This window comes from Meriones unguiculatus, chromosome 9, assembly GCF_030254825.1.
Source record: "Meriones unguiculatus strain TT.TT164.6M chromosome 9, Bangor_MerUng_6.1, whole genome shotgun sequence".
NCBI classification, from domain to species: domain Eukaryota; kingdom Metazoa; phylum Chordata; class Mammalia; order Rodentia; family Muridae; genus Meriones; species Meriones unguiculatus.
The window spans coordinates 58,621,626-58,635,730 of record NC_083357.1 but is presented as its reverse complement, the minus strand read 5'-3'; the positions used below and the strand labels follow the sequence as shown (position 1 = coordinate 58,635,730).

General features: G+C 37.0%; 1 protein-coding gene across 1 annotated transcript in view; it reads right to left on the bottom strand.

Annotated features, from left to right (window-relative positions):
• Positions 1-4,287, bottom strand: part of LOC110562796 (olfactory receptor 4Q3) — a 29,831-nt gene extending 25,544 nt beyond the window's left edge. The window contains exon 1 of the mRNA XM_060390651.1: positions 4,257-4,287. Coding sequence (XP_060246634.1) covers positions 4,257-4,287 — 31 coding nt within the window. The remainder of the gene's footprint in view (positions 1-4,256) is intronic.
• Positions 4,288-14,105: the final 9,818 nt, after the last annotated feature.

Here is a 14,105-nt window from a genome sequence, read left to right as displayed (position 1 = left end):
GTTGTAGGCAGCTCAATAGGTTAGAAAGTGTCGTTTTCAAATGACTCAATTGATATGAACCTCTTCCCAGAAGCTCAGCTTATTTTTGCTTCTTTTGAATAGATTGTCTGGTTTGAGAGCCTTCTTTGCAGCTTGGCTTGACTGAGAGCGATTCTCAGTAGTCTTTATTGTTTAGTCTAGGAGGGAGGAGCCTATTGAATCTGGTCAGTTTTAGGAACTTCCTGGAGGTATTTTGAGTTGTTTACCATCTGTCTTAAGGATACCCTCTTAAGTATGGAATGTGTTCATCTCTGAGAAAACTGCTACAAAACATTACTAAGTGTGGAAGACAAACAAAATTGCATCTACATATATATTCCTAAATATAAACTGTTGAGTCCATATAATTTAACTTGTATGTATGTTTTCAGGGCTAACTTCTAAATTCATTGACGAATCAGCTGCTGTGCTCTTTCCTGAGAAGGACCATCTTTCCTGTTCCCAGCTTTAGTCAGTTGCGTATCATTCTTTTTGTAGGGTTGAGGCAATGTGGGTATTTCTCTGTCCAACTTGGCCTGTGCATTGGTGTCACCCATGCTCAGTACATGTTGTAATGGTTTGAAACTAACTCCATTTCAAACTAAGCTGTTGTGGAAAAGAAAAGAAAGAACCTATGTGTTAGCAATACTTTCTTCTCAGCCTAAGACTGTCAGCCACGAGATGTCTGGACCACCACCCTGAGGTCAGCCTGATCAGCAGTTGAGTCTTGATGACAACCTAAGAGGAGACTGCTCTCAGAGCCACCTGCCTCATTTTCCAAAATTGCTCCTGAAGAGATCTAAGAGTCTCAAGCGTGGTAAACATGTTCCTGACAGGCCTTAATTTTCCCCTATTCCCTTTGCTTTACTAAACCATTAGGTCACATTCCTAAAGCTGGCCATCAAGGCCTTGGCCCTCATTTGACTGCTTCCTCTCCCTCAGGCTGACCACCAAAATCTAGCTATTAAAGTATTGAAGTCCAGCAGTCAAAAGTCATTTTTAGTTACCCTAAGTGAATGTTAATATGTTTGATTAGGTTCCCAAACAAATAAAACCAACTCATCCTAATATAAGGTTTTCCTTTCCCTTTATAAACTACAATTTGCCTATGGGGCACCTCTGTCTCCTCTCTATCCAGAGCCAGTCCTTTGTCCCTCCAGGGCAAATATTGTTTCTCCCTCTCCCTCCTGTCTTTTCCCTGTTCCCTTGTCCTCTGTCTCCTGTCTTTGCCTCTTATTCTCTGCCCTTTGTCCCTCTGGGGCAAGTAAATCTCCTTTGTGTTGAGAACATGGCCTTGGTGTGTCTTGTGCAGATTCCAGTCCACTCACCCTTTATTGTGTAATCTTTGTCTTGACATATTGACCAGATGTTCATTCTGCTTCTGTAATCTCGCTCAACCACTGCTTCGTTAATGGCTCACCTACCAGAAATGCCCTTAGTTGAGACAGCAGTAGTTTATGCCTTTAAAAACGTCAGCCCCTGCCTTCCCCTTTTGCTGCAGCCCTTAGATTGACAAAAAACAAACAAACAAACAAACAAATAACAAAATAACAAACTTTTGCTACAATGTTGCTTTAAATAAACTTTCTTTTTTCTTTTAAATTCAAGATTTGTCTCCTAGACTTTCTCCTTGGTCTTAAACTCAGTAACAATGTTTGGGTGGGGTGCTCATGTTGTTGCAATTTTGCGGGTATAGTTGTAGCTTCTAAAGTTGCTAGGAAACACAATCTCACAGCCAAATCTCTGACCCCAGACTCTTAGATTCTTTTTATCCCCTCTTCTGTAGTGTTTCCTGAGCCTTGCATGTTTTGTAGATGTAACTATTGGGACTAGGCTCCACAACTACCATGATACCAAAACCATACAAAGAACCAACAAGAAATAAATAAAACTATAGACCAGGCTTTCAGATAAATATGGATGCAAAAATTCTCAATAAAATACTAAAACCAAATACAAGAACACATCAAAAAGATTACTCACTATAATAAAGTTGGCTTCATTACAGAGATAGAAGGGATATATAACATACATAAATGAATAGTATAACACAATATGTAAACAGACTCAAAGAAAGACATCACATAACGATCTCAAAGAAAAGGCCTTTGAAAAAATCCAGCACCCTTTTTTGAAAAAAAAAAAAAAAGTCTTAGATAATCTAGGGATATAGGGACATAACAACATAATAAAGACCAGATTAAAGAAGGTCATAGTCAAAATTATGCTAAACATAGAAAAGCTCAAAGCTCTTCTACTAAAATCAAAACTAAGACAGCTCTCTCCACTGATGTTCTCTATTGTACTTGAAACCTTAGCTAGACCAATAAGACAAATGAAGGAGATTAAGGAGATACAAAGAGAGAAGGAAGAAATCAAAGTAAAATTTATATGATTAGCTGTATAAAAGACTCTAAACATCTACCAGAAATCCTTTGTAGCTGACCAATTCATTCATGAAAGTACTAACACATAAAAATTATCCTTTCTACATACAAATGACACATATACAACCTACTGAGGAAGAGATCAGAAACAATACCATCACAGCAGCCTCAAAATATTGAAATAAATCTAGGTAAGTGAAAGATTTGTATAATAAAAAATTATAACATTAAAGAAAATAGCAGAAAATTGAGAGATCTACCATGCTAACATATTGGTAGAATTAATATTGTGAAAATGGTCATCCTACAAAAAGCAATTTATTGATTCGATATAAACCCTATTGAAATTCTAATACAGTTCTTCACAGAAAATGAAAATTAATATTAAATGCCATAGAGAAAGACACACAGAAAAAACAGGGTAGTCAAAACAATACTCAATAGTAAAAGATCTGCTGATGGTATTTACATCTTCGATTTTAAGTTATACAATGGAAATATAATAATAAAAACTGTATTGTACTGGCATAAAAACAAAAAAAAAAACCCACGTTAATCAAAGAAATAGGACTGAGGACCCAAACAAAAGTTTATATATTTATGATGACATGAATATATACAGTGAAGTTTAAAATTCATACTGAAGAAAGACAGCATCTTCCACAAAAAGTACTGGTCAAACTGTGTATCTGCATTTAGATGAATAAACTGTCTCTCATCATGAATAAAACTTATTCCAAATAATTTCACTGTTGACCTCATATCTTAAAGCTGTATCTTTGTCACTATTATATTGCTGTGAAAGGATACTATGACCTAGATAAGTCTTTTTAAAGAAAACATGCATTTAGGGACTTGCTTACAGTTCCACAAATTTAGTCCATTATCATCATGGCAAGGATCATTGTTCCGTGCAGGCAGGCACTGAAACTGTAGTTGAGAGCTGCACATTCTGATCTACAGGCAGAAAGAGAGAGAGAGAGAGAGAGAGAGAGAGAGAGAGCGCCTGGGCCTGACATGGGCTCTTAAAACCTCAAATTCCACTCCACTGACACACTTTCTCCAAAAAGGTCAGACCTACTCCAGGAAGGCCACATATCCTAATCCCTCTTGTCCTTTCAAAGAGTTCCACTCCCTGGTGACTAAGCATTCAAACAAATGGGCCTGTGGAGACCATTCCTATTCAAATCACCACAACCACTCTGCGGGAAGGTGTTCTCCATAATTTAAGTTCTTTCCTGAAAATGCCCTCTCAGACTGCCCTGCCAAAGTTGCCTCTTCTCGTTTATTCCAGATCCAGTCAAGTTGATGATCACGATTACATTACAGCTTAGTTCAGAAGAAAAAAAAAAAAGAAAACTAAATAAACACTGTTTTCCTTCTCCTTCAAGTCAAAATCCAGGATGACTAATTTAATGTTTAAGGATTTAAGCTCTTCTGTCAGAAAGAACCAAATTTAGGTTTTGTTCTTTCATTTATGAGATGTGAACTAGTCGGCAAATTATTTAACTTATCTAAGAATCAATGACTTTATCTATAAAATTAAAAAATAGTTTAAAACTAGATCATGGATTACTATTATTATTATTATTAAACATTTTTACCCATGAATATTCTTCCTCTCAATATGTGACATGTAACAATCGTTTGATAAATATTGATTGCTAATGTCTATATGGCATGTAAGTTAATTGTGAATACAGATAGACTTTTGGGCTCGTGAAATAAATTTTAAAATAAGCAAAATAAAAATGTAGGCTTTCCTTTCTTCAGAGAATGTGGATCAAAAGTGCAGAAAAATCCTTGCTCCAGTATGAGAATAACTGTATCAGACATTTGAAATAAATTTACCAACAGAATAGGGCTCTGTGGTAGCGGCCATTTCCCTAGGGAATTTCAGCCAAGAGAACCCAACATTAAGTAAACTGGCTTTGGTCCAGCAATAGCCTCACCAGGGACAGGCAAATAACCCAAGTTCGTTGTTATCCTTGCTGGCAGGAGTGAGAGAACAAAGTCTCCAACTGGAAACAAAAAACCCCAAATGCATTCCAAATGCAAACACCAGAGACAGAGCTCTGAGATCAGAGGGGGTTAAGAGACCTACTCATCTGAAGATGCTGTCCTAATTCTCAGTCAGTGCCTGTGCACACAGCCTCAGCAAAGAAAGATGCCCGTTTTCCATAAACAAACGGGGGAAAAGCACGTTACAAATTCAGCACGAAAATGTGAATTCAAGAGAGAACCTTTCTAGCTAACAATTTTGGCTTTAAAATGAACCGCTGCTCACAGACTGCATCACCTAAAATCTCAAAAGGATGAATCAAAGCCAGTTATATTGTCACTCCATCTTCTCTTTTAGCATGGCTTGGTGAGCTTCCTTCTAAGCTTCAGCCTTCTCCTCAAAATTAGATTTGCTGAATCAAGGTAAAACTCCTCCTGTAAACTAACGCCATTTGCGTTTTTGTCTCTCCTAGGAAAGAAAACTAGAATGTGGATACAGTGAGTGTTCACAGTGAAGGGAGGTTAAAAATCTGATTCTTTTCCAGAGATCAGTGGGCATCCTTCCCTGTAGCGTTACAGCGGGCGTTTTTTTAAGCTTGACCTCTAATCCTTGTGTTTATGAAATGATATTGGTTACACGAAAGTAAAATAGTGTTTAGGATGCTCCGCCAGGACCCTTCTGCCTTGACCGTTATGGGCTTCAAATGAAGCGCGGATAGGATCCCCTATGGGTAAGTCCCGAGTGCCTCAAGAAAGGTCTTCCTAGCGGCTTTCCGCACTCCAGAGACGCAAAGATCAGAAAAATGTACTTGAAAACGGTAAGTTCTTTCCAAATCACTGTTTGTAAAGATTGTGTTTTATTTTTTAGATTACGGAAGTAATATACGTTCCCTAACGTGTTCTGACGCATAGAAATGTAGAAAGAAAAAAAAAGTCTATCACTTTAGTAGTAGTACTTACTGCTATGCATGTTTAGTTTTGATCTTTCCATATTTCGATAACTCGGTGTCATTTAACTTTTCTACCAAAAAAAAAAATGTGCTTAAAGAACTAAATAAACTCTTAATAGGTGAAGCACTCTATTAAGTACAAAGAACTACATAAACCTTTGTCTCCCTAAGAACCAGCATTTTCAGTTTATTGCTTTGCCTTAAGTCATAATCTGCATGTTAATAGGCTTTCCAGGAAGTTTTGATGTACTTTTTAAATGAGCTTATTTATTATTTCTCCAGCTCTAATTTTAGTCGGTGAGCCTAAATATTTTATTAAATGAGTCTAAATCTCTGTTTGTTTTAAATTGTATGCTGGAAACTTTTTTATTTTAAGTTGACATCACCCTCTAACAGTTTTCATAAATATCATTTTATTGCATACTGAACAGCACTGGGTTCTTGTTTGTTTATCTTTTATAATTTAAATATGGGAGAAGAATATATTTTCGTATATATATTAAACTAGTGATACAGTACCCACAATGTTTGGTGAAATTTCATTTCTTAAAACGCTCCTTAATATTATTAAAAGAATAGTATTTCTGATTTTAAAGATATTTTACCATGCAGGTGCATAAAATATATGTTACAAAACACTCATTGTATTGAAAAAGCAAACCAAAATATAGTACACTATCTAAAAACTTAGCTGAAGGTCTGAAATAAACTAAGGCACTCAACAACTACTGAACAAGATGGAATGTAAAGGCAGACGAGGCCAAAAACGCCTGCAAATAAAACAGAGACAAAGGATGGAGGCAGAAGTGTGGGGCTCTAGCAAGCCGAAGGCCAGCCAGCTCTACACAGCAAGTCTCTATCTCAAAGAAACAAAGCAAACCACAAAATAACTAACAGAGCTGACATAAAAGTGAAATGTTGTTCAATTGTTTTAAACATCTTAACCTCCCAAACCTAAATATATTATTATGTTACAGGATGCCAAGAGAATTTACAAATGTGAATTCAAATTCGCTCTTCATTTATCTAAAGAAACTTAGAAAAGAAGAAAGTTTAAAAACTAAAATGAAGTGAGGGTGGGACATAAATGTCATAACTATAAAGCCTAAAAGTTGCTTCTGTAAAATTTTTAATATGTGGTCTGATAAACCAAATTATTTCCCAAGATACATCCTTTTCACCATCATTTTTATCAATTATTCTTATTTTAGCTGTACACGTGTGGTGTTTTTATATATTGATGCACAGAGAGTTTGGAGAACTGAATTTATTTAGCATTTTATACATATTTTCATCACTTAAATGAAGCGCATAATATTTATTTTGCATATACAATAAAAAGGGGAAGTGAATTTAATTTTTGAAACCCAATTAAAATTTTAATAATCTTAAGAGGTTGAAACACTTGGTAGAAGAGAGTGATTAGCATCCTTCACCAAAATGCAACAAACCAAGCACCACATGGGGCCGCTGTAGTTTCAGGATAAACATACTAAAATCCATACTCCTAAAGAAGCTAAACAACAAGGAAGACCCTAGGGAAGATGCTCAGTCCTCATTCAGAAGGACAAATGCAATAGATATGGGAAGCAGGAAAAGATGGGGAATGAACAGAAGCCTACCACAGAGGGCCTCTGAAAGACTCTACTGATCGAAGTATCAAAACAGAGGCTGAGACTCAGCCAAAATTTGGGCAGAGTGCAGGAAATCTTATGAAAGAAGGGGGAGAGAGAAAGACATGAAGGGGACAGGAGCTCCAAAAGACCAAAAGAGACATAAAAACTGAGCCCTGGGGACCCTGCAGAGACTGTCCCAACCAAGGATAATACACTGAAGGGACCTAAAACCCTGGCTCAGATGTAGCCCATAGACTCAGTCTCCAAAAGAGGTCCCTAGTAAGGGGAGCAGGGGTTGTCTCTGGCATGAACTCAGTGGCAGGCTCTCTGATCACTTCACCCTGAGAGGTGCAGCCTTGCTAGGCCACAGAAGAAGACAATGCAGCCACTCCTGATGAGACCTGATAGATTAGGGTCAGAGGGAAGGGGAGGAAGACCTCCCTTATCAGTGGACTGGGGGAGGGACACTGGTGGGGAAGAGGGAGGGTGGGATTGGAAGAGGAAGGAGCGAGGGAAGTACGGGGGGATACAAAGTGAATAAACTGTAATTAATAAAAATAATTAATTAAAAAAACAAACAAAAACCATAGCTTTCTGTGTCACCTGGCTGGTGTGCACACCCGTGCTAGAGGTTAATCATGTCCTCTGACTGCAGCTTTAAAAGTTTGAATCGCAGCTCCCAGTTATATCAGGGAAGCAGTGGCAATTCCCCTTTCGCAGCCACAAACTAAGACCTGGAAATAACAGTAGAGTTTTGTTGTTGATGGTGTTTTTTTTTTGTTGTTGTTTTGTTTTTCACTTTGATCTTATAGCCAAAGCTTGTTGAAGAGTAATCCATGCATACTGAATCACACAGCTGAAAAACAAAACAGAAAAAAAAAAAAAACCCCACGGCTTAAAGCTTGGACTGTCCCTCTTGTGATTTAAGATCTTGGATTTCTGTGCATCGTTGTAATTATAATTAGCAGAGAAACTTGCTTATTTGTGATTAAGGCTAGACCCATTCACCACAGTCAATACTGTAAATTTGTGTGTGGCATCTGGTCAAGTACCTTTGTATCTATGTTAACACATAAAATGAAAATCATTTAAAACTTCACAGATATCGATTACATTTATTCAGGAGCTCATTGATTTTTTTTCTTTTTTTTTTTTTGAGGATTCATGTTGTTAAGAAATGGTTAATAGACAATTGAAAACTCTGGGCTTATAAAATGGGGGAAAAGATAAACGAAACACAGACAATAGATCAATATACAAAATATTTTCTGAGTTCAGATTTGAGGTAGGTTGCAGATCCATCAAAACACAAATTCTCCAGGCTGCCTGGTCATGAGGCTTTCAATGCAGTGGATTTGAAGTCCACAGGGAAACAAGGTGAGAAGGAGCCTCCTGTAAAGGGTCAGTCAGAAAGCTTTACAGCTTGAAACCTAAGTGGCCTTAAGACAAATCATAACATGTGCCAGAGAGGATCAGAGGCAGCTGACAAGGAAGAAAATAGCAACCCTGGTGTATTTGGTGGCCAAAAAGGGGAAAGGTTATTGTTTTGTTTTCTTAAATGTTTTGGTGGTGGTGGTGGTATTGGTTTTTCACTTTATGTGTGTGTGTATGTGTGTGTGTGTGTGTGTGTGTCTGTGTACATGCTTAGAGGTCAAATCCAGGTGCTTGTGCAGAGTAGGCAAACACTTTACAACTAAACTGTATCCCTAGCATCTTGGTTTGGTATATTTTGGTTTAGTGTAGCCTGTTTGTTTGGGTTTAGTTAGTTAGTTAGTTAGTTAGTTCAGCTTGTTAGTTAGCTTGTTTGTTTTTTTAAACAGCATGTCAATCTGTAACTTAGGCTTCCCCCAGAATTCACGATGTAGCTCAGACTGTCCTCAAAGTCATGACAATCCTCCAGCTTCAGGCTCCCAAGCATAATGGGATTATAGAATCTGTTTTATTGGCATCATAGCTGGATAAAACTGCTGGTTGCTTCCTCTTTGGAAGTTTGCATGGACCCTCTGAGGGGAGGAATTCAGGTCAGTTCCAGCTCTTCGGCAATGGGGACTCCCCTCTATCTCCGGGGGTGGGGACCAAGGGACGTAGGTTACATGTCTTGTGTGTCTGTTGGACAGTCTTGACCAACAAATCAAAAATGCTTCTCATGCGTGTTGTTGGGAGTTTTGTTAGGGCCTTTGACTCTTGGAGGAAGCATATCAGCTCAGATGAGAAATGTTCATTAAAACTATAGATATGGTATCGGACGGGTCTGATGCTCTTTGGGTGGATGACACCTAAATGAACATCGGTACAAAGTCCCAATTTATTTCTAATATCAGAGATCAGACCTCTACTCTTGCCTGATGCGTCTAAAACACAAAGGGGGAAGTGTAGAGAGCTGCGGAATGTCGTGCCTTAAAGATGGAGCTGGTTTCCGCCTTCCACCTTCCCGATGGTGAGTGCTCTCTGTCACGAACAATTCCACATTTGGCTAAGGCTGAGGATCTGGCTTGCTTCCATGTATGTGGACCTATCTGCATTGCCCACGTGGCACGCCTGGGTTGGCTACCCAGAGGCTATTTAAGCTGTGGGCTGGCTTTCCCCAGGGTCCAAGGATTGTTCAAGGTTCCTGAATAAACTGCATTGAAAAAAAAAAAAAACTATAGATATGGACACATATTATAGGATTTTATAGGTAGTTAATAGTATGATTCCTTAGAGCCTGTACCGACATCTTTACTGTTATTTTACACTCTTTTTGTACTTATTGCCCTCCTTTTCCTATTTCCCTGATCACATCCCTGTACCCTGATATTCTCCTACCCATACCCTACCCTGGAAATGGTACCCCTTTTTTTTTTAATTACCTATTTTCTGCAGATAGTATAGGCTGTGTTCTCACATCTGGAGCTATGGAGCTATGAAACTCTGATTTGAAAGAGCATTAGACATTTATTTTTCTGGATCTACATGACCTTACTCAGTGTGATGTTTTCTAGTTCTGTCTATTTACCTGCGAAGCTCATGGTTTCACTCTTCTTTACACACGAAAGGTATTCTACAGTGTATATGTACACTATATTGGATGAAAGACGTTTAAATGGTAAATTTCTTAGCTCTTGTGGATAGAGCAGCAATGAGCATGGCTGAATAACTATCTGTGGGGTAAGATGTTGACTTCTTTGGGCATTTGCCAAGGAGTGGTACAGTATGGTAGATTTAATTTTAGCTTTCTGAGAATCACAGTGGCTACACCATTGTACAATCCCATGAGCAGTGAAGGAGGGTTCCCTTTCACCCACATTTTCTTCAGCATTTATTGTAGGTCATCTTGGTGATATTTGGCATTGCGATAGAGTAAGATGGAATCTTAAAGCTGTTTTGTCTTGCATTTCCCTAATTGTTAGAGATGATGAACATTTTTTTGAAATATTTCTTAGCTTTTTTTTTTTTTTTTTTTTTACAAACTCTTGGGTCATGCCCCAAGCCCACTTTTCTAAGAGGTCATTTGCCATTGTCTTATTACTCATCTTTTAAGTTCTTTATATTTTCTGAATATTAAACCTTTGTCAGAAGAATCGCTAACAAAATTTTTCTTCCATTCCGTAGGCTTCCTTTTTACCTGGTTGATTGTTGCCTTAGCTGTGCCAACACTTTTTTAGTGTTATGAGGTCCCATTTGTCTAAATTCTTGGGCAAATGGAGTCTTATTTAGGAAGTCTTCTCCTGCACAGATGTCATAGAGCAGGCTGCTTATGTTTTCTTCTTGGAGGTTAAGTGGTTCGGGTTTTGGATTTAGGTCTTTGATCTACTTGGAGTCAGTTTTTTGAATTATGGCTCTAATTTGTCCTTCTACGTGTGGACACCCAGTTTTGCAAGCACCATTTGTTGAAGGTAATTTCTTTTATCTAAATTATGTTTTCATTATCTCTGTCAACTAATAAATGGCTGAAGTTATATGTACTCACGTTTGGGTCTTTGGGTTTTTTTTTTCCATTGTCTATACATCTGTTTTGTTTCACTTTGTTTCAGTACTATGTTGATTATTACTTTAGCTCTGTAATATATCTTAAAATTTAAAATGGCAATTCCTTGAGCATTGTTCTTTTTCATCAGGATTGTTTCAGCTATCTGGAATCTTTTGTGGTTCCATGTGAATTTTAGGAGGGTTTTTTTTTTTCCATTTATGTGAAGAATGAGATGAGTATTTTGATTGTGATTGCTTTGAATCTGTAAATAGCTTTTAAAAAAATGGTGATTTTCACAATATTAATTCTACTAATCTGTGAACATGGAATATTTTTTTTCATATTATAGTGTCTATCATTGTCCTCAGTAATTTAATATATTTAATATTTTCATCCTAGAGGTCCTTCACTTCCTCGTTTTAGTTTATTCCATATCTGTGTATTTGTTAGTGACATAGAAAAGCACATTGATTCTTCAAGCTGCCATATTGATGAATTTGTTAATCATTTCTAGAAATTTCCCAATAAAATGTTGGGGGCCTTTAATATATAGTTTCTTGTCATCTTCAAATAGGAATTGTTTGGCTTCCTCTTTCCTTCCCCCCCCCCTTTAATTTGCTTCTCTTGCCTATTCCTCCAGCTAATACTTCGAGCACAATATTTAAAAGCAGTGGGCATGGTGGACATCCTTGTTCATTGCTGACTTCAGTAGGTTTGTCTTAAGCTTTTTCCATTTAGAATGATGTTGGATGTGAGTTTTCTTGCATATACCTTTTATTTTGAGATATGTTTCCTCTAGACGAAAATTCTCTAGGAATTGTATCATAAAGGCATGTTGGATTTTGGTCAAAGGTTTTTTTTGTTTTGTTTTGTTTTTCTTTTCTTTTCCTGCATCTTTTTTGATGATCATGTGACTTTGTCTTTACATTCACTTCTGTGGTTTATTATATTTATTGACCCGTGAGTGTTGAACCATCACATTAATTCAGGGATAAAGCAAATTATTTTTGATGCATGTATTATTCTGCTATCAAGTGTTTTTAAAGTATTTTTCAGCTTATGTTCATCAGGAATATCGGCTGTAAATTTTTGGTTGTTATATTTTTATTACTTTTGTTATTAGAGTGATGATACTGGTTTTGTAGAAGGAATATTGGAGTGTTCCTTCTGTTTCTATTTTCCTTAATGGTTTAGGAAGGAAAAGAGGTATTGGTGCTCCTCCCAAGGGTCCAGCCTGTGGGTAAGGACAGGGGGTCCAGGCTGAGGGGGTGAAAGGCACAGAGTCATCACACAGACACCTACAGTTGGGTGAATGCAATCAGGGGGCAAGTGGATGGAGACTTAATTTATTCCATAAGAGAGCACATTGTATAGCTTTGGGCGACCAGCCAGGTTCCTCCACACCGTCTCCGAGGCTGCCATTGGTTGTTCATCTCTGGTGCTCCCCATGCCAGCAGGTCACGAACTTTCTGCCTGACTGCTTCCCTATTCCTGTAGTCATAACTGCAGAACTTGCACCAGGCCATGAACCCTCGTGGCCTTTCTCTGGGAACGCCCACAAAGATGTAGACAGATCTCTTTGAGTTTTGCTATGAATCTACCTGGCCCTGGACTGTTTGTCATCTGGAAAGTTTTTGTTTGTTTATTCGTTTTATTTCAATCTCCTCATTTGTCATTAGCCTGTTTGGGTTGTTGATTTCTTCTTAATTTTTTTTTTTGTGTGTGTATGCATCTAGAAATGCATCTTCTTCTTTAAGGATTTCCAGCTTAATGGGGTATGGCTTTTAAAATTTTATTCTCATAATATTTTGAATTTCTTTGGTGTCCATTTAAGCATTTTCTTATTCATTCGAAGGAAACACTTTTCCATTATGTTACTCCAAGATTGTGCCTATCTTTAAAGCAAAGATGCCATTACATTTTTGTGTTTGACCCATTCAGCAAGCCTCTGTCTTTTTATTGGATATCTGAGGCCATTGATATATAAAGTTATTATTGAAATGTGGGTGTTAATTGTAAGCAATCTGTTGTTGGTTTTTTCTTTGTTTGTTTTCAGTGTTATTTTGTGTTTTAATAACCATGGTCTTTTATTTCTTTCCAGTTTCTGTGCTTTGCTCATTCCTTTGTTTAGACCAAAATATTGTTTTCTTTAGCTTTAGTTTATTGAATATATTTTAGTCTAATTTATATTATGAATTTTTTCTTTTTGTTTCACTTATGGCAAGTAATTTTTCTGGGTATATTAGTCTAGGATGGCCATTATGGTCTTTTAGGACTTGAAGTACATTTTTCCAGGCTTTCTTGTTTTCAAATTTTCCACTGAGAAATCAATGACTATTTTTATTTGTGAGGTATTTTGTTTTGTTTTGTTTTTGAGGGAGTTGATGCGGGTTAGGTTTCCTTCTCTTGCATCTTTAACACATTTTTGTTACATATGTTTATTGTTTTAACTGTAATAATTCTGTGAGGATTTTCTTTGCTAGTCTTGGTGTGCTTTTTATATCAATATGGATATTTTATTAGTTTGGAGAAGATTTCTTCTACGACCTTGTTGAAGTTCTCATCTATGTCATTGGAATGACTTAGAATTCTCCCTTTTCCATAACTCTAATGTTTGAATTTTTATTCATGGTGTTCCACTTTTCCTGTATGTTCCTTTCCTATTTTTTTATGTTTCTTTCATGTGTTTTTGCTTTAGTTTTTGTTTTTCATGTTTCCTACTTATTGGGTATAGATCTTGACTACTCTCAATACCTGATATTCTACTTCTGTTTGATTACTTCTACTTCTAAAGCTTTCCTTTTAGTTTTTAGATTAGTTTTATTGTGTTTTATAATTCTGCCTTCATTTCAGCTTGAGTAGTCTTCAATGTTTCTAAATTCACTCTCAGGTCCTGTATTGCCTTTGTCTCTTCTGTCATTCTTACGTTTGTTTTCTTTTTGGACATCACTCAAGTATTATTCTCCTTCAGTTGTTTATTCATTAAGTTCACTGAGCCATTGCATTGTGTCTTCTATGAACTCCTTAGTTCTTTGATGAAGTTTGTCATTGTTCTTTGAAATTCTGTGTCCTGGGATTCATCCAGAAAATTCTCATTGGCAAGCATTTCTACAAGACTGGTAGGTTTTGGAGAAAAGATACTGATTTGTTCTTTCATATTATTGGCATTTTTGTGATAAGATCT